Source organism: Ziziphus jujuba, chromosome 12 (genome assembly GCF_031755915.1).
Source record: "Ziziphus jujuba cultivar Dongzao chromosome 12, ASM3175591v1".
In the NCBI taxonomy this organism is placed as follows: domain Eukaryota; kingdom Viridiplantae; phylum Streptophyta; class Magnoliopsida; order Rosales; family Rhamnaceae; genus Ziziphus; species Ziziphus jujuba.
Window position 1 is genome coordinate 6,335,765 of NC_083390.1, and position 26,440 is coordinate 6,362,204.

At 35.1% G+C, this 26,440-nt stretch overlaps 4 protein-coding genes across 6 annotated transcripts; all 4 read left to right on the forward strand.

Moving 5' to 3' along the window:
• The first annotated feature begins 956 nt into the window (after positions 1–956).
• LOC125420298 (polygalacturonase 1 beta-like protein 3) lies at positions 957–3,700 on the forward strand. Its single transcript, XM_048466839.2, has 2 exons — positions 957–1,467; positions 1,591–3,700. Exons 1-2 carry the CDS (start codon positions 1,390–1,392, stop codon positions 3,436–3,438), a joined length of 1,926 nt encoding a protein of 641 aa, XP_048322796.2. The 5' UTR covers positions 957–1,389; the 3' UTR covers positions 3,439–3,700.
• Positions 3,701–15,724: 12,024 nt separating this feature from the next.
• LOC107428731 (uncharacterized) lies at positions 15,725–18,132 on the forward strand. Its single transcript, XM_016039316.4, has 3 exons — positions 15,725–15,971; positions 16,439–16,557; positions 17,745–18,132. The coding sequence occupies exons 1-3, from the start codon at positions 15,793–15,795 to the stop codon at positions 17,762–17,764; spliced, it is 318 nt and encodes a 105-aa protein (XP_015894802.3). The 5' UTR covers positions 15,725–15,792; the 3' UTR covers positions 17,765–18,132.
• A 1,000-nt stretch (positions 18,133–19,132) lies between these two features.
• LOC107428728 (uncharacterized) lies at positions 19,133–21,819 on the forward strand. Of its 2 annotated transcripts, XM_016039314.4 has the most exons (5): positions 19,133–19,425; positions 19,535–20,334; positions 20,478–20,672; positions 20,764–20,855; positions 20,946–21,819. In XM_016039314.4, exons 2-5 carry the CDS (start codon positions 19,549–19,551, stop codon positions 21,694–21,696), a joined length of 1,824 nt encoding a protein of 607 aa, XP_015894800.3. In that variant the 5' UTR covers positions 19,133–19,425; positions 19,535–19,548; the 3' UTR covers positions 21,697–21,819. The 2 variants fall into 2 exon arrangements, with proteins under 2 accessions (XP_015894800.3, XP_060669695.1); XM_060813712.1 differs by having other exon boundaries at positions 19,134–20,334.
• An 867-nt stretch (positions 21,820–22,686) lies between these two features.
• LOC125420305 (uncharacterized) lies at positions 22,687–26,077 on the forward strand. Of its 2 annotated transcripts, XM_048466494.2 has the most exons (2): positions 22,687–24,564; positions 25,717–26,077. In XM_048466494.2, the coding sequence occupies exons 1-2, from the start codon at positions 22,844–22,846 to the stop codon at positions 25,721–25,723; spliced, it is 1,728 nt and encodes a 575-aa protein (XP_048322451.1). In that variant the 5' UTR covers positions 22,687–22,843; the 3' UTR covers positions 25,724–26,077. The 2 variants fall into 2 exon arrangements, with proteins under 2 accessions (XP_048322451.1, XP_048322452.1); XM_048466495.2 differs by lacking the exon at positions 25,717–26,077 and having other exon boundaries at positions 22,687–24,568.
• The last annotated feature ends 363 nt before the right edge of the window (positions 26,078–26,440 follow it).

The following is a 26,440-nucleotide window of genomic DNA, read 5'->3' on the forward strand; positions in this document are numbered from 1 at the left end:
CTTGTTTGATTGATATATAATATTAGGAATAGTTATTCATAGGATTTTAAAATGGAAAAATAAATAAATATTTATATGTTTTGTAAAAATATATAATTATTATCAAGGTTTAGTTTTTTTAAATATTTTTTAAAAAAATATTCAAATTTAGTAAAAATTAATTAAAAAGTTAAATTTTATATCTTTACTACATGACAACCAATTTAAATTCTAAACTTATTGAAATATGATAAGAACATTTTAAAATTTATATAGATTAAAATATAAAAATAAAAATTTAGAAGTTTCTAAAAGGAATTTTATTTCTTCAAATGGATGTATATTTATTATTATAGAATAATTATTCCCTTTAAAATTTAAAAACATGCCAAAAAAAGCTAAATCTATAAAATATGAAGTAGTCTATTCTTGCATTTAGAACATATATCAAACAGCCCTACTCTATAATATATTAAAAGTTTATAAATTTATCTTATTAAATATGTAATTTAATAAATTATTCTTTTGAAAAAAAAAAAACTTGGATCTAATATATGCATTTTAATATAAAATGAGAAAGAGCACTCATATACAACATAAAAACAACCAAAATATTACCAAGAAAAAAAAAAACATGAAAACAACCAATTTAAACCAATCAGAATTAAATTTTCAATTAAAATCAGTTTATATTGGATTGAAAAATTGAAAAACTGGTTACAATTAAATTGGTTGAAATTATTACTTAAAAAAAAAAAACAAAAAAGAAAAACCTAACACCCGTACCTTTTTAGTTGGGTTTTGCACTTTATACAATGCACCACCAGTGAGTATTATCTACTTTTCTTCGGCCTATAAATAACTCCTTTATCTTCTATTCCTTCTCTCAGTATACTGCAACCCCTTCTCCACATTACGCTTCATTATCTTATTCATTCTTTCACTCTCTCTCATCTTTTCTCTTTCCTTTCCCAATATCTTTTTTTTTTCTCATAATTTATATATATATATATATATATTATCATTGCCCTCTTGAATTCTCACATGCTCTCCAAATTATGTTTGATTAAATAGTGCATTAGAAAAAAAAAATGCATAATTAATTCCGTCAAAGTTTACACGTACTTTTGCAGCCTTGCAGAAAAACCAACCTCATTTTGAAAAAAAAAAAAAAAAAAAAAAGTGAAGATATTTTTATTCATTATTTTTTTCACTGAACACAAAAAGCCCAAACCCGTTGTGACCAATATATAAATTCCTTCCCTTCGCATAAGACCCAACAAAGCCACCAACATTCTCACACTTTGGCACAAAAAAAAAAAAAGAAATAAAGAAATTTTGAAAACCAACAAAAAAAAGAAAAAAAGAGGAAAAAAAAAAAAAAAACTCAAGAAAGAAAAAAAAAAAAAAATGCAGGACAAACAAACCCTTGTGACTCCTCTCTTTCTTCTTCTTCTTCTGTTCTTTATCTTGTTCTCATCTCTCAATGTAAGCCATCAAAATTCCTCTTAACAATCTTATTATTTTTTTTTTTATTTGCTTTTATTTTTATTTTTGTTATTGTTTTGAATGTGACGACCCATTTGCCATTGTTATTATACCCCAATGCAGGTTTCACTCGCCGGAGTAGAAGAAAAATCCGGTGGCAAATCCATCGCCGGTAAAAACCCATTTTCGCCTAAAGCCCATTTGATGCGTTACTGGAATAAAGAGATCCGAAACGATTTCGAGAAGCCGGCATTTTTGTTCTCCAAAGCTACACCACTCACTGCAGTCGACTCAGCGAGTTTTGCCAAACTCGCTACAGAGAACTCCTTGTCGACTCACCTATCCGAGTTCTGTTCGTCTGCTAATCTTCTCTGTCTCCCAGATTTAGCTCCGAGTCTGGAAAAGCACGACAAGGATGTGAGCTTCACTGCTTACGTGAACAAGAACTTCACCAATTACGGAACGGATCGACTCAATGGGTTCGACTCGTTCAAGAACTACTCGATCGGAGAAAACATTCCGGTCGACTCGTTCCGGAGGTACAGCCGTGACTCAACCGATCACGGTGACAAATTCAACAACTACGCCTCCGATGGGAACGTGATCGACCAGAGCTTCAACACTTACGGTACCGAAGCAGTCAGCGGAACCGGCGATTTCAAGAGGTACGCCGACTCGGTGAACGTTCCGCATCTCCGGTTCAACTCGTACTCGGACGCTTCCAACGGCCGGGTCCAGTCGTTCACGGCCTACAGCGAGAACGCGAACGCCGGAGACCAAAGCTTCACCAGCTACTCCAAGAACGGCAATGGAGCTCAGAACGGGTTCACGAACTACGGGAAGAGTGCCAATGTGGTGGGGTCGGGTTTCACCGGGTATGGCCAGGAGGCCAATGCCGACACGACTAGGTTCAAGAACTACGGCAACGACCAGAACAATCCGCAGAACCACTTCAAGAGCTACGGCGATGGAGGCAATGGAGGAATTCAGAGCTTCACCAGCTACAGAGAGCAAGCCAATGTAGGAGACGATTCTTTCCAGTCTTACGCCAAGAACTCCAACGGCGTGGAGGTCAATTTCGTAAATTATGGCAAATCTTTCAACGAAGGTACGGACAAATTCGCTGGCTATGGTCAGGGAGCGACGGGCCCATCAGTTGGGTTCAAGATCTACGGTGTCAACAACACCTTCAAGGATTATGCCAAAGATGGTGTTTCATTCGCTAGGTACACCAATGTCAGTTCAACCTCGAGCTCTGACAAGCTTTCAACAATGGCGGCCAGTGGCAGTTTGGTAAAAAAATGGGTTGAGCCGGGCAAATTCTTCAGGGAATCTATGTTGAAGAAAGGGGTCGTGATGCCAATGCCCGACATTAGAGATAGAATGCCTAAAAGGTCGTTTTTACCCCGCTCGATCTTGTCGAAATTACCGTTTTCCACCTCCAAAATCTCAGACCTCAAGAGGATTTTCCACGCTGGCGATAATTCCACGATGGAAAAAATGATGCTGGATGCACTGGAAGAGTGCGAGAGGGCTCCGAGCCGCGGAGAGACGAAACGGTGCGTTGGATCGATGGAGGACATGATCGACTTTGCAACTTCGGTGCTGGGGCGAAACGTTGTCGTTCGTACAACCGAAAACGTCAACGGATCAAAGAAGAACATTTTGATCGGAAATGTCAAAGGAATTAACGGTGGGGATATCACGCAGTCGGTTTCATGTCATCAGAGTTTGTTCCCTTACCTACTTTATTACTGCCATTCGGTTCCCAAAGTCCGGGTTTACCAAGCGGATCTATTGGACCCAAATTCTAAGGCCAAGATTAATCATGGTGTTGCCATCTGTCACCTGGACACGTCTGCATGGAGTCCAACTCACGGATCTTTTCTCGCTTTGGGTTCGGGTCCGGGTCGGATCGAAGTTTGCCACTGGATTTTCGAGAATGATATGACCTGGACTATTGCAGATTGAGAGAACTATTTATTTTTAATTTAATTTTTTTTCTTTAAAGAAAAAAAAAATGTTTTTAGCCCATTTTCTTGATCTGGGTTCGAACCGTTGGCTAAGAAAAGTTAGCCGCTGGCTCGACCTCAAGTTATGCTTTTTTTACATTTGCAAGGTGCTTATGATATATATTGGTAAATGTTAAGTGTGACTTCCTACAATAATTGGAAGGCAAATTAATGAACAATGGTGTAAGCTATTACTATTTAAGATAGATTACTGTTATTTATATGTTTTTTAAGTTTTGTTATTTTTTTATTTTTTTATTTTGGTGGAAGTAAGTTTTGTTAATTTGTTTCTCTTCATAAAAAAATTAAGATATCGAAATTGTAAATCCACTAGTTAGTATGATTTTGAAACCACCCCCACTTCCAATATAAAAAATAAAATATTATAGAACAGAATTATTTATTTATTTATTTATTTTTTTTGGGTTTTCTATGTGAGCTTTTTGAGCGCACAATTTAATGAAATGTTGGAATGGTAATAGAAGTGAAAGAACAAAAAGAAAAAAATCATAACAACTTCATTGAAAATAATTAGTTATGGTGTGCTATAATGTTCATAATTCAGGTAGAAACATATATCTCTATCCCAATTCTTAAATTCTATTCCAAAAAAGATGTAACGGAATTACATCATATACAAAACATGAGCAACAAAAAATCAAATTGAAGAAGCATAAAAAGCTAATGTTTCTACAAATAAGCAAAGGCCATGTGGCTAAAGGATGAGGTGGTCCAAAGGTCACCCCAAATGGATTGTTGTAATGTGTGGAAATGGAAAAGGCCATAGTACAGCTGTTGTTTTTGGGAGGCTCTACTCCTATTTTGTTTAATGGAAAAATCCATATACGTAGAATACTTCCACAATTTAATCACAGAATTGTTTATAATAATAGATTGGAGATTTTGTTTGCTTTTAGGAGCTTCAAGGAAATACGCTTTGAATAACTGCAAAAGCACTAAATTGTCTACTAAATGATATTTGGTAAATTAATCATGCGATAACATTTTATTAATTTGTATGTGAGATTTTTTTTTTTTTTTTTATTGATTTAGGCCAATGTTTGATATAGGGGATAGATAGAAATATAATAGTTATTTTATAAGATTAATTATTTATATATTTGATATATTTTTAATATGAGGTATATCTATTTTGTAAAAAAATATTTATTTATTAAAAAAATTCATATGGATACTTATTTACCTGTTTATTTAAAGGAATAGTCACTCCTTTTAATGATATTTCTTCATTTCAATTATATAAATCTTTACTAGATTTAAATATTTTTAAATTTGGGTTTGATTAGCCTGTACTAAAAATACATAGATAAAATAATTATAAAATTTGATTTTCAATTAATTTTTATTAAATTTGATATTTTTTGAAAGAAATATATATGTAAATGTATAAAAGCTAAATATTATATCTAATTCAACATAATAACTAAACATATCGATAAGAGTAATTATTCCTTTTTCTTTTTTTTAATTTTTATAAATGGTATTTTTATTCCATTAGAAATAATTAATCTGTATATCAAACATGCTTTTAAGGGTTTGCTTGTCCCTTAACCAATAGTATATTGACTCATTATTTGTCATATAATTTGGTGTCTATAGTATTACTAATAAGCTTTTGTAGTTTTTTTTTTTTGTTTGTTTAATTTTGTTTTGCTTAATTTTGTCTTGGTGCAATAGCGTCTTTTTTTTAAGTACGAATACTGTGGAAATCAATGAAGTTGTTTCTTCTCCCAAAAACCAGAAGAGAAAAACACCCAGGGTGGATTAGATGGTAGGAAGTCGACGAACCCATCACCCATCACAGCTGTTTGTAGGAGTTGCAAGTTTGATTTTTGGTAAATCCCATCTGAGTCTTAGTGTGGGTTCCATGTACTGAGCACTGTGGGAGAAGACGATAGGAACAGTCACGCAGTGGTGAGCTGGACAGTCTGTAAACTCCTGCATAGTTATAAAGCTACAACTGCTAATGGTCTACAGTTTCCTAAAGGTTGGGGGCCAAGGACAGTCACTAGGAGGTTCATTTTTATTTTTTTTTCAAATAAAAAAAATGAAAAAAGGAAAAACAGAAGAGAAAAGAGAAAGAGCATAGGCAAATGATATGGTGGGAAGAAGCTTCAACCCCAAGCAAACAAAAGAGTGAACTTTAGGCAAAAATGATGATGGTAACTATGGAAGCCTGCCTCTTCTGTCTTCAGGCTTCCCTTCAATTGAGTCCCTTCCAATCCCATTCTCTATTCCTCATCATTGACCATACAAGTTTACCCAAAAAAAAAAAAAAAAAATAATGTTAATGTTTCTTTTTTGACCATTATATATTGTCTGTTTTTTCAATCCAATAATTTGAACTTATAAATCAATTATTAAGATTAATTTATATTATATATAATAAACTACTTGGAGATGCATGTTAATTATGATTGTTATAGTACCGAATAAACCAGCTAATTAAATACAACATTTTTGGTTTAGTTTGATAAAATGGATGGAAGAGGACGGCCTAGAAAGCGAAAGGACAACGGCTAATTTGCATTGGCTTTCAAAATCAATTAGGGAGGGAAAGTCCTAGAAATAGGATTGGAGGTACATTCTTAAATGGGTTAGGACCCTGAATTTTGGGTGTTGATTTTTAACCATGTCAAAATTATTATATAAAACCATTAGTATATATACTTAACCGAAAAAAAATATTTGAGAATAACTCATTTGGCATATATCATTACCATAAAGTCCCATCACATTTAATTTTCTTCATGTTGGGCGACCAGCTTCACAGCTTAAAAGTTCAAGAACATATTCAAAGTCAAGAAAAAAGTTTTGCAATATACTTCATGAAGTGAAAGCCTGAAAGAGGGGGAAAAAAAATCGAAAACAAAAACAAAAAGAAAAATGCCATAGCTCTTAATGTGCATAAGCTTGATATGGGCTCAATTTGTTGTTGAATCAAAGATTGAGGTATACACATTAACTCCAAAATGTGTTTTTAATAGAAAGGGTGTTTATGTTGTTTGGTTGAGGTATAATTATTGAACTCCTGTGAAATTAATAAGGACCTCAATTATTTCCAACTACTGAGGCTAAAACTTGTTGCAGACCTTTAATATTGTTAGTTATGAAGTAAAGCTTTTATACGTTTTCATGGCAGACAATTTTGTTACGACAAACTGAAATATGAAAGAAGCATTTCCTTTTGTAGGAGTACTATATACCTTCTTCTTGAAGGGCATTTGTTACACTGCAATAATGTAAATCTCAACTATTTCAACCGTCCAATTCATACCAATTTACAACAGCATTAATGATCCCCAATTAAGATCCTCCATATAATGGTAAACAATCTTTATTGGTCATGCTAAAGAGCAGTCATTATTTGCTTCCCTCTGTGGATAACCCCAATTATTTTGTCAAAGAAATGAGTAGCACATGAGTGTTGAAGTCTCTCAAGCTTTCTCCTTTGAAAGAAAGTAATAATAACAAGGTATTTTTGAAAGAAAGTAATAATAACAAAGTATTGCATTGGAGCAATACCTATCTTCTAACAAAACCTAAATGAAAAGCTAGATATCTTCTAAATAAAATCTGAATGAATCTATATCTTTTTGCAAATGTTGTATCATGTTATTTAAGCTGTCCCAAAGCTCGAAGAGGATGGAAAAAAACATATTGTTTTGAAGAAGGTCTAAAGGAGCACTATCAAATACCCTTTATTTCTTTGCTTCAAAGTTGTTGTGCCTTATTATTATTATTATTTTTTTTGGTAGTATAAAAGTTGCTGTGACTTTTTTGGATCTTTGATGGTAATTCTGACCGATTACCTGCAGTTTTAGACTTTTAGTTTTAAATACCCAATTTATCGGCTTCAAAAAAACCAAGTTACAACAATTTGTAAAACTTTGTAATTTCTCTGTAGTGGGTATTTAAGGTTTTATCATGCAGCAAAAAATGGCTCTAAGGGAGGTCTTTTTTGTAGGGACTTGGACTAGGAATTTTCTCAACAAACTAATCTAATAGAGTTGGACCACTAACATGTCAAATCAGATCAATCAGTTGCCATAAATTTGGCAGCTTGAAAGGCATTTAGAGAAGTTCTGTTATTGAGGGAAACTTTCCAATTTCCATTCCTAAGTCCCAACTCCTAACATGTAATAAACTATGACCAGTCTATATTCAGTACCAAACCAACCACTCTATTGTATAATAAATATCAAAGTAAGGTGAAAAAGAAAAACACCACTTTTTCTTTCATCTTCTTTTTCCTTTTTTTTTTTATTTACTAATTAATTTTACTCAGAATCCTAAATCTAAAATCCAATATCACAACTGTTGAACCACAAGGAAATGTATTTTAAAAATGAGAATAAAGGCCAAAAAACAAGCTGATTTTGTTGCTATTTACTTGGAACATTACTGTGGGTCTAGCTAGCAAAATACTTATACTTGCAAAAAAATATTTTTCTATAAACATTAATTTTTCTGAACAATATATATATCTTAGCCTCAGATACGACAAAAGTGGAGGCTGTGTGAAAAGAAAAACTCTTGCAGGGTAAAAATTCTAAGACGATGATAAAAGGAGTAAATTAAGTCCTGCAATGCTTCTTAAGTATTTGAAGCAATGGATTTTTCCAAGTTCTGATAATAGTCAGTAGAAAAACATGCAGTCACTTCTTTAAAAGTGGCAAGAAAATTGTCTTTTATTGGATTTTTCAAAGCTGAGTAGTCAAATAAAGAATTAATGCAGTTCGCTACAGACTCTCATAAACTTGTTTTACTTCATCTGATTTTTGTGATGTGTGACTGATTTATAGCTAGGCACTAGGCTCTCTCTCTCCTTCTCTATTCCAACGTAACTTCAAATGCAAAAAAATAACTTTAGAAATAAATTTTCCTGTCATTGATTAAATTCACAGCAGTTTCAATTAATTTGTTGCAAAATACAAAAAGTGTGAGTTGAATGGAAACACAAGAAAGTGCTTCCTTTTTTTTTTTTTTTTTTTTTTTTGTTTTTTTCGTTTCGTTGCTCAATACAGTCCACATGAATTGTAAATAAAATTTAGCATTTTTTGCATTAAGAAAATCAAAATGAGCTTAGGAAGTACACGGGGTAGGTTTTATGCAGAAGAAGTTTGGTACTGCTGGATAGGCCAAGAGAGTTGAAAAAATACATAAAAATTAGTCCATTTCTTGATTCAATCATGGTTTTAAGAATCCAAGGGACTTAAGCCAATCCAAGTCAAAATGCAGTCAAAGTTGAGATCTAAAAAATAGCTAACAATTAAGCATATTTTTCGTATCATTTGGACCAGTTTCTTTACGACTCCTTAAGAAGCTAATTGATTGATGATCGAAAGGTTAAAATTGTGAACGAACCATGTGGTCAACAGAGCTTGTATTACAATTTATCATATATTAATTATTCCTGACATTCACTATTTGCAAAAAGCAAAGTATAATCTGATGTGGTGGGTTTATCCAAGAATCAAAATGCAGCTCAAGATAAAATGGTTAAAAGCCAAATTTGAGGTTTTTAAATGGGGAGAAACTCCATGATTAGTCTTTAAAGTGCAAAATCATTATTTATATATTTTTTCTTTTCCTCTTTTTTTTTGATAACATAACTAGTTGATCATATTAATGGATGTCATACATCCAAGTTTGTATAATTAATTATGTGCTTCATATCCTTATCCTGATCTCTTCTTCTTCTTCTTCTTATTATTATTTTTTTATCTCATATGTATGACATTTTTATGCTTCAAATATCTTTAACTTTAAGATACACCATAATGATAAATGATGTTATTCCTTTACCTATCAACCACTATATATAAAATATAATCATGAATCGCATGCTTCATGCACATTGCCCCAGTGTTCATCCGTTTGGCTATTGTCTCTGGTTTGGAGTTTTCCTTTACTTTGCATAATGGGAAACTTTTTCCTAAACTACCTATAAAAACAAGATTTTCAAGGATTTGCATCATGGGATAAAGTTTCTAACATACTCAGAGAATCTAGTATTAAAAATATGATTTGTACAATGTAGAAACCATCTTGCTCAAAAAAGGAGAAAAAAGAAGAAGTTTAATGGCCCTATAATGTGATATGCTCGGTATTGCATCTTGATTGAAGCTATGTGATTCTAGAGGTTAAAGTGATTCCATAATTGTGGAAACTTTTCTTTTAATAATTTTTTTTATTTTTAAAAGATGAATGATTTTGCACAATGGGGAAACTTTTCTATATTATTTACAAAATTTAGACTTTAAAGCATATCATTATATCCTCTTTAAAAAAAAAAAGAAAAAAGTTTCATTATATCCTTTTGTGAAATGCAACAAAATAAACAATGAATAGCATATTACTAGCCCAAATCGAAATACCCAACAAGACTCGATAAGACAATGTTAGGTCAACATTGTAGATCCAGCCCATTTCCGATCCATTAGAAGAATACGTTAAGATGATAATTCGTTCTTGTCCAACAAATAATGACTGACACCCCAAATGGTTGATTGGGTCCACGTTACAGATCCAGCCCATAGAGAACCTATTAGATGAGAGGAAGGCAGGCTTTAAGGGGTTTTTTCCATAACTAGCCACTTTACAATTGCATTTTAGAAAAATAGCAAATTTTTTTATTTTTTTAAAAACTAACCAATATTTTACCCGTTTGGACTAAAGTACCCTTATCTACAAAAGCTTTCCTTTCTTCTACACAGCCGTTCGTTCGTGGGGGTGGGGTTTATACAAAACTGTTCGTGGGGTTTCTCTAAACTCTTTGCATCTCATCGCCTCTCACTCTCATTTTTTTGTATTTTCTCAGATTTCAAACTAAAATCAGGTAAAAATTTTATCTTTTTTCTTATTAGATGAAAGTAAGGAAATATGTATTTTTTTTTCTCTTTCTATTTTTTCTTGTAAGTTTTATTAGTTTAGGGTTTTTTAAGCTTTTTATTTGATATGGGTATGCAAGAAATTGATTTATGAGATGTTCTATGTGATTTTAAAGATACTTTAGGTGGCATATGGTTTGAAAATGGGAGAAATTTTGTGTAAAACTGAAAAATCGCGAAAAACAGTAAAAACGGAGGAAATTTGGCGAAAAAGATGAATTTCCGCCAATTTCCTCCAGTTTGTCAGTTTTCGCAAATTTCCGCCAATTTTCCGCCAATTTTCCGCCAGTTTTCCGCCATTTTTCCGCCAGTTTTCCGTCAGTTTTCCGCCAGTTTTCCGCCAATTTTCCTCCAGTTTTCCGCCAGTAGGAAAAAGCTATATTTGGCCCGAAAAAAAAAACAGAATCAACTTTTTTAATACAGTTAATATGTTTGTTTAATATTATTCAAAATTTTATATATTTATTGATTTAGTTTAACGTTATTCATTTAATTTTGTAGTCAAATGGAAGATGATGACATTGTAATTACGGTTTTATACAATGGAACATTGGTACAAAATGATAGTGGTGATTGGGAATATCGAAATGGTAAAAATGTAATGGTTTCCGTCGGCAAAAGATGCACAAAATCAGAGTTAGAGGACTGTGGCATATTTACACTCAAGACCATCGAATTCTTACATGCTAGATTACCATTGACATTCACACAAGATAACATGGAGTTCTTTAGGAAGAAGTATGCATATGAGGTTTACAACAAAGAACTTAGCATATGAGCTGCGTGGTGATGCTTTTTTCTTTCCTTTTTTCATGTTTATAGATGCATATTATTTATTATATTTGACTTTTAATTGTAAATATAATGGTGGCTTATAATGTTCATTTAACAAAGATAACAATGTGGTATTGATGTAATGATAAGTAATTGACCTTATAGGAAATGTGCCATGTTTATTTATTAGAATTCCGTTATGCACAAACGCCTTAAGAGCTCAATTGCAAATTTTAAAAAAATTTCCGCTTGTCGGAAATATTTCCTATAGGCCGAAAAATTTTCCTACTGGAGGAAAAATGGAGGAAAAACGTTCCTCCAGTCGGAAATCCCATATGAAGAAAAATTGAAGCCTCTTGATAAATTTCCGCCAGGTGGAAAAATTTTCCTCCAAGCGGAAATAGTTTTCCTCCTGTTGGAAAACATTTCCTCCAAGCGGAAATCGTTGAATAATTTTTACTCCTATTAGAAACTAATTTCCTCCACTTGGAAAATCAATTTCTAATAGATTATATAAGTTAATAGTAGGGTAAAAAAAATTGGGAGTGGAGACAAATATTATATAAGATGAAGATGGAATTAACAAAAAATGTAGTGACATTTAAAATCAATAACCATTTTAAATAAAAATAAAATTGATATATGTTTGTTTTTATTTTCAAAATCATTTGGACATTTCATAAAATGATATGTAAACTAAAGATTGAAAATCAATTCCAGAAAGCATCTTTTCATTTAGGATTAAATTCAAAAAAAAAAAAAGATATGAAATAATTATCAAAACATATTAAACCATAACACTAAATTAAAACTTTCTAATTCGAAGCATAAGACAATGGATTCGTACATCTCTGCCTATAATGTCCAACACCACCGCATCGGCTACATCTACGTCCAATAACATCTTCACCTTCGGATGGTATGCGTTGCATCCTTGGTCTACCGGCTCGCCTACGTGTCCATCTTGGTGGAAGAACAATGCGACTTGCCACGTCATCCGGGACATGCCACTGTTTTTCATCTAACAAAGGATAAATGGACTCAGCATAAGCTGCACGATATGCATCCGCGGTGTAGTAATGAGAACACATGCCATAAGGAGCAATTTTTCGGTCTCTGCAAGCGGCAATACAATGATCACAAGGATATTGATCAAGATCGAAGACTTTGCATGAGCATGTTTTTGATTGGAGATTAACTGTACCCCTCAAACTCCCACCTTCCACAAGAAATTCATGCATATTAATGGCTTTCACACGTAGTCCGATGGACTCCAAATTTCGTAGTTTGAGTTGCTCTTCCATATGGTCAGTCACAGGCTTTGTCAATTTTACACCTGCAGTACGTCGCTCATAAAACCACCTTTGCAGTAAATCCCGTATGTGCTCTATTAATGCTACTATTGGCATCTCTCTAGCATCTAGCAGAATGCCATTCAAGCTTTCTAAATGGCATTCTGCAATATTGGTGGTCATGATAGTGTACCTTCTACATGGACAAAGAGAACGTGCCCACCTTGTAGGGTCACATGATCGAATGTACTGGGCAGCTCTACTGTTTTTTGCCTCAATTTGCCCCATATAAAACTCAAAATCTTCAACCAAATATGCACTAGCTGCGAGCATGAAACATTGTATTATTGATTCATCTTTCGCATGTCCATTTGCTTTAATATTTCTGCTTATATGGTACGTGCACAACGCATGGTATGCATTGGGAAAAACTTTGCATAATGCCCTTTCAATAGCGGGGTGTCTATCACTCACAAACACCAAATCTGGAAAATCTCCGATGGCATCCTTCAGGTTTTGGAAAAACCATGTATATGCTTGCTCGTTCTCTCCATCTCCAATGCCGAAAGCCAAAGGATATATTTGCTTATTGCCATCCATGCCCGATGCAATATACATGTACCCTTTGTATTTCCCTTTCAATGTAGTTGCATCAACAGCCAATACGGGTCTTATGTGGGATTTAAATCCCCTAATGCTTGCTCCAATCGCCATAAAGAAATATACAAAATTGTTATTATTGTCTGTTTTGATACGTGTAACAGTCCCAGGGTTCTTCGACACTAACTTAAAACAGTAGGTAGGTAACTTAGCAAAATTCTCCTCTGGAGATCCCCTAACACTGTTAAGTGCATACTCTTTACCTCTCCATGCTTTGTTGTAGCTTATATTCACCCCATATTTCTGCAAAAAATCATGTTGAATTTCTTTGGGTTTGTAAACACATGCAATACCTTCATATTTAGATTTGATACATTGCCCGATAACCCGGCTACTGGCTTGCTTGTGTTCTCAATGCACGATATCTAACGAGCAACTGTGTACATTATCAAAAATTCTCACAACAAATATTTCTCCATTTTTAAATGTGGTTGCACGTAGTCGCCATTTACAAGTATTTTCCAAGCATACAACCTCATACCGTTGTGTAGTTGATCGTGTCACCTTGAACTCCTTATTTTCTCGCATGCAATAGATACTCAGTTTATTCTGTAGGTCACATTTGTTGCGAAATAATTGTCCAACTACTGTGCTCTCACAGCCAGTGAACTTTGACGAAAATATGGCCATAGAACCACTTCTGTTGCTCGATGATATGTGGTCACTTGTAGCACGATGAACCCTAACATCATCAACTCCTTCATTGTTCATTTCAGGATGCATATCATTATCATTATCCGGCAACTCATGATCAAAATCTACATCATTATGACCAACATCATCCCCTGCTGCGTTGTAATTCTCATCATGATCAATATGATGCAACTGCTCATACTCCTCGTCGTTAGGAAACCGTTCAGCATAGTCACCTCCAACATCAACTCCTTCGTGAATGTTAAATGATGTCCAGGCCCCCTCACGAACATCAACTTGATCTCTAAACTGAGTTTCTTGAACCATAATTTCCTGAGATGTAGCCTGAATTGGTTCAGTACCGGAAGCTTGTGGTAGACGACCGCCAATTGGAGGATAAGAAAAAGAATGAAGATTACTCCCACTATCCGAAACAAATGCTGTTTGATGAACATTTCTACATACATGTTCAACTTTTGAAATCACCTCAACATACAATGGAGGCCGCATCATTGTCATCCATCCATTCCTCACTTCTTGAAGAAAGCATTTCACATCCCTATCACATCGTATTTCTGTAGGATCCAACTTTTCTGCACATCGTCCATATATCCATTTTAGCTTTAGCAAATATTCATTTCGATCTATCTCAATAGAATTGAAAATCTCATCCTCTAACTCTGATTTTGTGCATCTCTTACCGACGGAAACCATTACATTTTTACCATTTCGATATTCCCAATCACCACTATCATTTTGTACCAATGTTCCATTGTATAAAACCGCAATTACAATGTCATCATCTTCCATTTGACTACAAAATTAAATGAATAACGTTAAACTAAATCAATAAATATATAAAATTTTGAATAATATTAAACAAACATATTAATTGTATTAAAAAAGTTGATTCTGTTTTTTTTTTCGGGCCAAATATAGCTTTTTCCTACTGGCGGAAAACTGGCGGAAAATTGGCGGAAAACTGGCGGAAAACTGATGGAAAACTGGCGGAAAAATGGCGGAAATTTGCGAAAACTGACAAACTGGAGGAAATTGGCGGAAATTCATCTTTTTCGCCAAATTTCCTCCATTTTTACTGTTTTTCGCGATTTTTCAGTTTTACACAAAATTTCTCCCATTTTCAAACCATATGCCACCTAAAGTATCTTTAAAATCACATAGAACATCTCATAAATCAATTTCTTGCATACCCATATCAAATAAAAAGCTTAAAAAACCCTAAAATAATAAAACTTACAAGAAAAAATAGAAAGAGAAAAAACAAAAAAAATACATATTTCCTTACTTTCATCTAATAAGAAAAAAGATAAAATTTTTACCTGATTTTAGTTTGAGATCTGAGAAAATACAAAAAAATGAAAGTGAGAGGCGATGAGATGCAAAGAGTTTAGAGAAACCCCACGAACAGTTTTGTATAAACTCTACCCCCACGAACGAACGGCTGTGTAGAAGAAAGGAAAGCTTTTGTGTAATTTTCAATTTTATCAAGGGTATTTTTGTCCCAAGGTGGCTAGTTTTTTTAAAAAAAAAAAATTTTGCTATTTTTCTAAAATGGAGTTGTAAGGTGGTTATTTATGGGAAAAACCCGGCTTTAAGGCATATATAGTTGGCTGGTTATTTGTCTTTCCCATCCGTGTACTGTACTGCAGGTGTCTGGAATTCATGGATTCTCTGGTAGAGAACCTCTCAATAAAAAAAAATAAGAAGGTGCGTTATATCCTTTTGAAATGCAACAAAACAAACAATGTGTATCATATTACTAGCCCAATTCCAAAAACCCAACAAGACTCGATCGAAACCCAAGACAATGTTAGGTCAACATTGTAGATCCAGCCCATTTATGATCCATTAGAAATAGAATAGGTTAAGATGATGTTGCGGTCTTGTCCAAGAAAGAAAGACTAAAATCCCAAACAGTTGATCGGTCCATGTTATAGATCCAGCCCATAGAGAACCCTTTTCCTGGTTAGTCGCTGCTGAGGAGCGAGAAGAGCACTTCGGCGGAGACGAGAGAGAAACATGGCGGCTAACTGTGCGAGACGAACGGTACAAGTTTCTTCAGGTTCCGTGAAAACCCTTTTGAGCTTTTCATCGTCACCATCATCCTTCGCTTCCAGAGCTTCTAAGTTGAGTGGACTTGCCGCTTCCAAGCCCAACTTTGCTTCTCGATTCTCTGTTCCCAAACTCAGATTCTCAAGGTTTGTCTTCTTTCCCCTTCCCCCCCCCTTACCTTCTTGTTTTTCTCACTTTGGTGAAAACCCAATTGAATATGATGAGAAAATGGTGGATCTTGATGTTCATGTAGTGTTTCTCTATCCCTTATTCCTCTTCCATGTACTCAGCATTTAAGCTTGGTAGCCTTGTATTCAAGAAAACATAGACTCACAGCTCGGTTTACTGTGAATACTAATTACCCACATTAGAAAGTTTGGGCTTTTTATTTTCCTCAAATTCTTTTCTGGTCTATTATTTCTGTCATTTTCTATCTCGTACAAATATTGCATGAATTTTTTGAGTTAATTCCAACTTTCTAAGCATTATTTAGGAAGCCCGCTGAATTTTGTTAGAATAATTTGGACTTTGCCTGTTTTTCTTTTTTCTTTTTTCTTTTTTTTCTTTGGTCCTATTTAATCAAATTGATGAACTTATTATGATGCAATTATAGAATTCCCGTGGAGTTGGCCAGCATGCAGTCTTTGATGCCGATGCACAGCGTCACTGCCGCTGCCTTATTCACTTCTCTGCTATCTTTGCACAATAACAAGTGGGGTTGTCTATCAGAAGGTAACTATAATGTTTCTCCTCCGCTTATTTCTTGTTTTATTTGATTGGTTTAATTGTATTTTTCAGTATCACTGCATATTGTGACATCAAATGTCAAGTTATCCATTTCATACAAAATGTCTGTTATAAATTTAATGCTGCACATTATGGGGAACACATTCATTGAAGAAACTAGATTCAATTTAGAAGATGGAGTCTGTTAAATAGGTGTTTGCATTTTTGATTTGGGATTCTAGGAAGTTTGGGTGGTTTTACTAATTTACTATGGAATAGACATTTTAGAGTTCCAAGTTCTCACAATAGGATTGAAAACATTTTTCTTTTCTCCTTTCTGTTTCTTTAGGTGTTGAATTTGCACCTGAACACGATTTCTGATGTTTGATGCTCTGGTTGAATTTCTGATGTGTTCATGTGGTGTTTCGATATTAATGATGTTTAATTTTAGTAGTTTGCTATTCGAATATTGAACCTGGAGGTGGATGATTGTTGATTGAACTTTTTCTGCCACGTTTGAATTGCAGCATAGCCATTCTAAAGATCTTTACTCTTGTGTTTCTGCTAAGTGACCGAGTGCATTGATTGCCTAGATGAAATTTATGGGGGAAGCCTGGACCTGGCCACAGACTATGGAATTGTTTTCTATTTTTTATTTTTTCCCTTTCTTTCTCTTCTTCTTCTGGTGGTGGGGAGGTGGGGTTGTAAGTTTACAAAAAAGTTTAATTACCATAAAATTAAACAGATTTCAAAACAGCATCAGGTCCCAATGTTATTTGGTTGGGCAGAGGGAAAGACAAATTTTTAAATTTCCCATATGAAAGATAATGTTTTTGAGAGTTGTAATTGTAATCCCATTTTTATTCCATAATTCTTCTATAGAAAAATGAGTTTTTTTACAAAATCCATCATACAAGTTTGGGGAGGTGCATGGAAGAATAAGGGATAGAAACTTGTGAACGATGTAGTAGTCCCTATTGTGCTAGAACTTTCTGTTTTCATAAAATTATCTTGTTTCTGAGGTCGTGATTGCCATTAGAAATTTCTGATCGGCTGGAAGCATGTTAATTGATGATGTCACAATGGAGTTTATTAGGACATTTCTGTTTTAATGCTAGATTTCTTTTGTAGGTAGAACTTTCCTTGTAAAGTTCTATTTCGTGTTATGTATTTACTTATTTTCGTGTGTGCAGGGTTTGCAACACCACTATAACATGACCTGAAGCTCCTTATTCTAGGTACAAGCAGGATCACAGCAGAGGCAGATTTTTGTTTTGTTCCTTGACGGAAATCAACCTTGCCATAATTTGAAAGAAGATAGATAATTGTTTTGTTGTTTTTTCAAATCTTTTCAGACTGTCATTCTGCATATCCTCATTGTTTGAGAATTTTTTTCACATCGGATAAGTCTGCAATTAGCATGTTCTTTCTTGTGATAAAAGATCATATCTGAATGCTTAGATGTTGCATTCATAATTTAGTAGTCAATGAAAAACAAAAAACATGATTTTGTATCATTATAGCGAAATTTCTTTTGACTATAATTGTTCCTCGTTCTGATTATGCCATATAGGTTCATCACTTCTGTTCCTCTAAACTTCTATTTTCATTTTGAATCTTTGAATTGCTAGTAGTTTGTAATATGCCTAGAAATTACCCATTGATACTACAAACTTACTGAGCATCGGTTTAAAATATACAATCTAAAGGGTCTTTGAAAAGAATGCAAGTTGAGCTGGTTCTCCTTTTTCTTCTTCTTCTTCTTCTTCATCTTCTTTGGGGGAGGGAAAACTTTTGAACTCCAAGTGTGATTGAACCAGGATCTTGTGGTGTTAACACTAGTGGTCAATACCATGTATGTTCTCCTCAAGGAGGCAGAAGTTGAGCCGTTTGAACATTGTTTTGGGCCATGCTTACGGGGCCATGCTCATATTCATTATAAACTTGTATTTTGGCATTTTAAAATGGAAAAATAAATGTCCATCTCTAGCCCCTAAGCTATATGGATCTCTGACATGGACAATCACTTTGTGTTGTGGGACAGTTAGAAGTACTAAATGATAGGACGATTGTTGTTGAATTGGATCATGGAATTCACGATTTGAGTTTATTATATAGTTGGTTCTTTTCAAACATATATAATGCTGACTATTTTGCTGCCAATTCACAAGGCAGGAGCCAAACCGAACGCTCTCGTTTTTAATGTCTTTGGCAGCAATATAGGTTTGGTACTCAACTTGTAGATCCCATAGGTAGTTTGAATATACTCTTCCTACCCGATCCAGTGTTTAACTTTTTGTCTTTAATTTGTGGAAATGATTGTGTTTTAAGAAAGTAATACTTTTCCAAGCAAAAATTATTTGATATAACAACAACTACTTGTAGTCTAGTACAAATTTCAAACCAACATTTAACCAGTTGATATAGTACAACACAATGTCGTTTTAGGAACTCTCCTTTTGTTGCCAACAAATTTTATTGATTAGCATTTTAATAAATTAATAATACTTTTTTATTTTTTTATTTTTTTATTTTTTTTGGCCCCTTGGATTATAAATCAAGCAGATTGATTTATAATTCAAAATCATTACGAAACGACGCGACGTCACTTAGCGAAGATATGACCGTTGCCTTAACGTTCGAAAATTCTAAATTTTGAAAATGTTTTTGCCTTTTTACCCTCTCTCTCTTTCTCTCTCTCTCTCAGTACTGACCGTTGCCAACGGACGCTTCAACAAAGAAACCCCACTCTTATCTTTTAACTCTCACCCTCTTCTTCGCTTTTTCCCCAAACCATGAAAACCCAGGGAAACTGAGTTGGAAAAAAAATTATCAAAACCGTTTTGATGTAGTTTTTCCTGGCCTCGAATCTTGGTAGATTCTGGGTCTTCCTCTGTATTTTATAAAAATATTCTGTCTGGGAATTCAATTTTTTTCTGGGAATTTGACCTTTAATTTTTGTGTCATTCTTGAATCTTGAAAGGTTTGGTGCTAAAAATGGCTACTTTGGCACCGGGAATTCTGTTGAAGCTTCTAAACGGAATGAATACAGGGGTGAAGGCGACCAGCGAGCACCGGAGCTCGCTTTTGCAGGTGACGGATATTGTTCCGGCCGACCTAGACGAGAAGAATCTGTGGCCCAAACACGGGTTCTACATAAAAGTCTCGGATTCTTCGCACTCGATTTATGTCAGTCTTCCTACAGAACAAGATGATTTCGTCCTCAGCAACAAAATGCAGCTTGGACAGTTTATCTACGTTGATAGATTGGAGCCTGGTGACCCGGTTCCGGTCGTTAAAGGCGCGAAACCACTTCCCGGTCGTCACCCGTTGGTGGGCACACCGGAACCGTTGATGGGTCTTAGAGAGAAGGGAGAGAAAAATGAGCGAATGTCCAATTCAAAGGCCTCTTCTCATAGAAGAGGTTCTTGGGGGACAGGCCTAATCGGGGGTGATGGGGTTTCATCTCCTTTGGTTTTGAAGCCGGTTCCTTTGGATTTTGATCAGTGTACGCCAGTTAAAGAGCGCGCCGCTAGCTCGGTTAGGACCATTACGGGTCTCTCAATGTCTCCGATGATCAGAGGGAGAAAGGATGGAACTCCCGGTACCGGAGTTCGGAGTTCGTTTGGTGGTGGACTTTTGGCTAAGATGGTGGAGACAAAAGGAGAAAGTCCTGCAGCGTTAAGAAAGAGCTGTGCTGTCCCTTCCGCGTTGAAGTTTCCCAGGAGCAAGAGTGTCTGCGAGAGAGAGCCAAAAATCTCAATTAGTCCCTTCAACTCAGCTGTAGGTACATTTTTCCTATGTTTCTCGCTAAAATTCTCTGTTCTTTTCACAATCCAACAACTTTTTTTACTTTTTTTTTTCTTTCTTTTTGGTGGGTGAAGAATATTCATGTTAGTTTCCTGAGAATGTTTGAATTGTTGCAGGAAAAGAAAAGCTCAACTCCACCACCAAGGTTAAGGAATCCAAAAGTTGCAACTTCACTCAACATGGCTGGGGATGCTCAGGATTCCTCCAACTCAAAAACGACTGAACCACAACCTCAGTCTGCTAATTCATCTGCTGATAACAGCACCAGCCTCCACATGAATTTACCTGGGAAATTAAGCATTCTTGGCAAGGTGATTTTCCTAGACTCAAGCACAGTTAAAATTGTTCCTCCTAAGCTGTTTACCATACCAATTTTCTTAGCTCACTCTTTATGTTTTATAGGAAGCTGTACAGCAGAGAGAAACAGCTCAGAAAATTGCCCTTCAAGCACTAAGAGATGCTTCAGCAACAGAGGCATTAGTCAGATCTCTCAAGTAAAGCCACTCTTTAATTTGATTATTCTTATGCATCTATGTTTTTTTCCAAGTGCGTGGCTAATAACAATAATTTGGTTGTACCTGTAGGCTGTTTTCCAACTTGACCAAAACAGCAAGAGGAGATTCCCCAGCAGCCTGCTTTGATCGGTTTCTGGAATTCCATCACCAAATTGTCCAAGCAGTGACTGATATGGTCTCAATTCAAGCAGCTACTTTAGCCACTGATGTGCCTCAAAACCCGAATGCCAAACGAAAAGATGCAGATGATGATTCTTCTGTTCTGAACGAAATTACACACAACGCTTCCAACCCAGAATTGAATTCATCAAAAAGGTCTGCATTGTATAAATCAGTTGCAGTCATTCCTGAAAGAGGTGAACTGAAGACAAATATTGGAAAATTGCTGAGAACAAGTAGTAGTAGTAGTAGTAATAACAACAACAAGGTATCGTCGTCGGAAAGGAAAGCAATTTCCACCACCTCAGTTGGAAAACTGGCACTAGAAAGTATTGGTGAGAATGATGAAAACAAGAAACCAGGAGGAGGAGGAGGAGGAGGACGAGGGAGTTGCAGTTTAAGCACTACGATCAAATTGGGTAAACAGATTGAAACAGAAGCTGGAAACTGGTTTATGGAGTTCTTAGAGAAAGCTTTGGAGACAGGAATGAAGAAACAGAAAGGGATGGCAGATGGGGAAGCTAAGAAAGTTCCTCAGTCTCTTATACTGAAAGTTATTAACTGGGTTGAGGTAGAACAGTGTGATAGTAGTAAGCGACCAGTACATCCTAAAGCAGCACAAATAGCTCGGAAGTTGAGGATCAAAATGAAGAATCCATAAAAAAAAAAAAAAAAAAAAGGGGTTAAGAATAATTTGATTCTACATTAGATTAATCGTATCCCACTTGTTGATGATATTGATGATCATTTGTAACGCTACTTAGTAGATTTCTGGCTTGGTTTGTCCCATATCTCGTAAATAAGTTTGTCTAGTTGGAGGAGCATTGATTTTCTATTGATTTTCTGTTTTGACTGATTTTTGTTCACTGGATTCCTCTGTTATCCATACAAACATTTTTTTTTTTTTTTAACCAAAATTTAATGTGGTTGCTTGCTTGCTTATTTGAGTTGGTGCCATATAGATTATTTTCCATGGGCAAATAATTGGAAAATGGAGGGTTTGGTAGAAGGTGTTCCTTGTGTTCAAATCCAGTATAACATCAAAACTTCAGAGCCAAAAAAAAAAAAAAAAAAAAGGCAGTATAACATCAAAACTAAATTTAATAGATTAAAGAATGTTAAAAAACTGAAATTTCAGTATATATATATATTATTTTTAATTCGCTAAGGCTTTCTTGGCTAACCCGAGCGGGCATTTCCCGAGTAATTTTGAGACTTTGAGTATTTGGATGGTGGTCAATCTAATTTTTTTTTCTTTTTCTTTTTTTTTTCTTTTTTTTTGTGTGATATTATGTTAATAGTTGCTGAACTAATATAATTTAAATATATAAAAGGAACGGAGAGAAATGGTAATAGTATTAAAATATTAATTTTATAATCAAAATATTATAATATCGGACCAATTGAAATTATTTTCTTAACTATTTTTTGAAAGATAAATTATTTTCTTAGTTAAATAATTTAAATAATCTTATTCATATTTTATATTTCATTTTTTTTTTTATATATTTGTTTCAAAAATATATATGTATATATTTTTTAATATCTTGTCGTTTCTAAAACCAAAATCACGTACTATACACGTGATTAAATAAGGACCAAAGTTTTTAGATCTAATTTAATTTTTCTAAACTTTATTTATATTCTATAATATTCCTGAAAAAAAAAAACAAAAAAGGTGTCATTGGCATTCAAATTTGCATTCCTATTCGCAGTAGGGTTTTAAATTGCCTTTTTCTTCATCCCTGTCCACCTTCTTCTTCCCCATATGTATATATTTTTTTTCGTCTGATTTTTTCTTCTTCAACATGGATCTTCTGCAAAACTATGGAGACCCAGATCCAGATATCTCTCCAGAATCATCCCCACCCCGTGTCATCCCTTCCAAATCCTCAGCCCCAAAAGTAGACGATACCCTCCTAGCTCTCACCGTCGCAAATGCCCACCGATCCGCTTCCAAACCCATCGACCCGACCCAACATGCCGTAACCTTCAACCCCAAATACGACCAGCTCTGGACCCCTATCTATGGCCCTTCTCATCCATACGCCAAAGACGGCATTGCCCAAGGCATGCGAAACCACAAGCTCGGCTTCGTCGAGAACGCTTCCATCGAACCCTTTGTGTTCGACGAGCAGTACAACACTTTCCACAAGTATGGCTATGCGGCCGACCCTTCTGCCTCTGCTGGGTACAACTATGTGGGAGATTTCGATACCCTTCAGAAGAATGATGGTATTTCTGTTTATAATATCCCACAAAGCGAACAGAAAAAGAGGAAGATTGAGAAGAAGAAGCAGAAGGAGATGGAGATGGATGAGGATGAGAATGAAGAGGTTGATACAGTTGAGGTTGAGAATCCTGCAAGCGATACTTGGTTGATGAGGAACAGAAAGAGTCCATGGGCTGGGAAAAAGGAAGGTTTGCAAACTGAGTTAACAGAGGAGCAGAAGAAGTATGCTGAAGAGTATGCAAAGAAGAAAGGTGAGGAGAGAGGTGGTGAGAAGGGAGAGATTGTTGCTGATAAGACTACTTTCCATGGAAAAGAGGAGAGAGATTATCAGGGTAGGTCTTGGATTTCTCCTCCAAAGGATGCTAAGGCTACCAATGATCATTGTTATATACCAAAAAGGTTGGTTCACACTTGGAGTGGGCATACAAAGGGTGTTGCTGCAATTAGATTCTTCCCCAAACATGGGCATTTGATTCTCTCTGCTGGGATGGATACTAAGGTAAAGATTTGGGATGTTTTCAATACTGGTAAATGTATGAGAACTTATATGGGTCATTCTAAAGCTGTTAGGGATATTTGTTTCTCTAATGATGGAACTAAGTTCTTGAGTGCTGGGTATGATAAGAATATTAAGTATTGGGATACTGAAACCGGGCAAGTCATATCGACTTTCTCGACGGGGAAGGTTCCTTATGTGGTAAAACTTAACCCTGATGAAGATAAACAGAACATTTTGTTGGCTGGAATGAGTGACAAGAAGATTGTTCAGTGGGATATGAACACTGGACAGATTACACAAGAGTATGATCAGCATTTAGGTGCTGTGAATACCATTACATTTGTTGATAATAATAGGAGGTTTGTTACTTCTAGTGATGACAAATCGCTTCGAGTTTGGGAGTTTGGTATCCCTGTGGTTATTAAGTATATTAGTGAGCCTCATATGCACTCTATGCCATCTATTTCACTCCACCCCAATGCGAATTGGCTTGCTGCGCAGAGTATGGACAATCAGATTCTTATTTACAGTACCAGGGAGAAATTTCAACTCAACAAGAAGAAGAGATTTGCTGGGCATGTTGTTGCTGGTTATGCTTGTCAGGTCAATTTCTCACCTGATGGACGGTTTGTTATGTCTGGAGATGGTGAGGGTAAATGTTGGTTTTGGGATTGGAAGACTTGCAAAGTGTTCAGAACTCTCAAGTGTCATGAGGGAGTATGCATTGGGGCTGAGTGGCATCCATTGGAGCAAAGTAAAGTAGCAACATGCGGCTGGGATGGCTTGATCAAGTATTGGTAAGTAAACCGTCATGCTATTACAGTTTTAGTCTACACTATTTCATAATCTAGCTTCTGCATTTGCATTTTTCGAATTGCTATTCTACTTGTCTAGGCTGTATGCTAATTTACTGGTTCACTATTTCATGACTGCCGAACTCTGCAATGAATATGCAATTTAATTTGTTTTAATTGTGTTATAGTGGAGGGGTGAAGTAGAAATTGTTTCAAGAGGTGGGATTTTTATTTTCGATGCTATTCCATTATGTATGTAAAGGCTATAGACCTATATTCATATTGTCTTATATCATGATAAGATTTACAATAAACCACCTCTGCAGGCTTATTTTTTGTTGTCTAATTTTTGTTTTGTTAACATCTTTTATGTGAAATCATGGCTAAGCTGTGTTTTTGTGGCATTATTTTTCCTCTTCTCTGATATACATATAAACAATGTCGTTCCTTAGCACCATTTTCCTCTTTTGACCTAGATTTTTTAAGGAACTCATCAACTGAATATTTGTATATATGTTTTAGGTAAAACTTAAATATTACCAGCCATTTAGTATCCTTGTAAACTGGCCATCTGATCTTCATGGAGTCTCTAGGTTTCAGTCTTGCATGTAATAGTGTGCTATCAGTGGTAAAATTGCAGTGTTATGCATGCTATTTGTTTTCTCCTTTCCCTTTCAGCCTAAGAACACATCTAATGTTTGAAAGTAGAAACTGTAGGATCAACTTGCATTCCTGTGTGTGATTGTGGGGTCGGATTGTCAAAATCCAAATCTTTGTTTTGTGTGTGTGTGTGTGTGTGTGTTAAAATTGAACTTTTCATGATCTTATTTTACCCTAAGTGGATGAATGAGGACAAGGCTGAATTGAGTGTCTTATTATTATGGAAGATTTTGGTTCAAGCAAGTTTCTCCTATGTATGATAGTTTACTGATGGTCTGTTTCAGTTTCTTCCTTTTATTTATTGTGTATGCTTCGGTTAGGCCCGTTTCCTAACATGGATGCATAAATGGAGAAAAAGTTTTCTGCTTTTATGCGGTGTTTGTATTGTTTAGATTATGTTGCGGTTGCTTTTTCACACTTTGCAGTTGCGGTTTTCTTTATACCATATGTTACCTATTTGATTATTAATCTTATGATATTTCCTCTGGGATGCAGGGATTAGCTGATTAGCTGCTTATAGCTCTACATAGCGTGCATTATATGATCAGTCCCTCTGCATTCAGGAAGAGAGATAAGCTTTGTTTGGCTGCAGTTTAGTTCCATAGGTGTATCATATGATCAATCCATCTAGATTCAGGAAGAGAGATGTAAACTAGGTCAGACGCATACATGTATAACATTGTTACCAGTGGCAAACCAACTGTTCTGCTGTTTTCTACCAGGATCCATGTTATTTAGTTACTCTGAAATTGTACTTTGTAAAATATTTTTCACAAGCTTTTATGCTGGCATTTTCTTAGACTGGGCAGTGTAACAGTTAGTTAAATTTATGTTCTTTTTCTTCTGCTTTTTGACAGTTCTGATTATTATACATGTACACAAGTTAACGAAAATGACTTATAATCACATCTTTTTGAATGAAATTTATACCCGAATGGTAATACTTTCTGTTTTTCATTCTTGGCAAGGAAGCAAATTGCCAACACTTTCGTTCATGGCACACAGAATTCAAGGCATGTTCTTTCTCGGGGCATTATAACTACCTAATGTGCCAGACTTTTGCCATGAAGTTATGAAAATGCAGTTTTGAACTAGCCTGGTGCTCGTTCATTTTACAACCTTACAAATAAATTTTCAACAATAGCATAAAAAGAAAATCTTCTAAATTACGTTTGCACCCGTCCAAGTTCCAACACCTTCTAAACTTTTTTTTAAGAAA

Bases quoted from the DNA above. Each gene is read 5' to 3' on its own strand.
- LOC125420298 (XM_048466839.2), top strand. From the start codon at position 1,390: ATGCAGGACAAACAAACCCTTGTGACTCCTCTCTTTCTTCTTCTTCTT. The intron at 1,468-1,590 runs GTAAGCCATCAA...ACCCCAATGCAG, and splicing joins TCTTGTTCTCATCTCTCAAT to GTTTCACTCGCCGGAGTAGA.
- LOC107428731 (XM_016039316.4), top strand. From the start codon at position 15,793: ATGGCGGCTAACTGTGCGAGACGAACGGTACAAGTTTCTTCAGGTTCC. The intron at 15,972-16,438 runs GTTTGTCTTCTT...ATGCAATTATAG, and splicing joins CCCAAACTCAGATTCTCAAG to AATTCCCGTGGAGTTGGCCA. The intron at 16,558-17,744 runs GTAACTATAATG...TCGTGTGTGCAG, and splicing joins GTGGGGTTGTCTATCAGAAG to GGTTTGCAACACCACTATAA.
- LOC107428728 (XM_016039314.4), top strand. From the start codon at position 19,549: ATGGCTACTTTGGCACCGGGAATTCTGTTGAAGCTTCTAAACGGAATG. The intron at 20,673-20,763 runs GTGATTTTCCTA...TATGTTTTATAG, and splicing joins AATTAAGCATTCTTGGCAAG to GAAGCTGTACAGCAGAGAGA. The intron at 20,856-20,945 runs GTAAAGCCACTC...TTGTACCTGTAG, and splicing joins GCATTAGTCAGATCTCTCAA to GCTGTTTTCCAACTTGACCA.
- LOC125420305 (XM_048466494.2), top strand. From the start codon at position 22,844: ATGGATCTTCTGCAAAACTATGGAGACCCAGATCCAGATATCTCTCCA.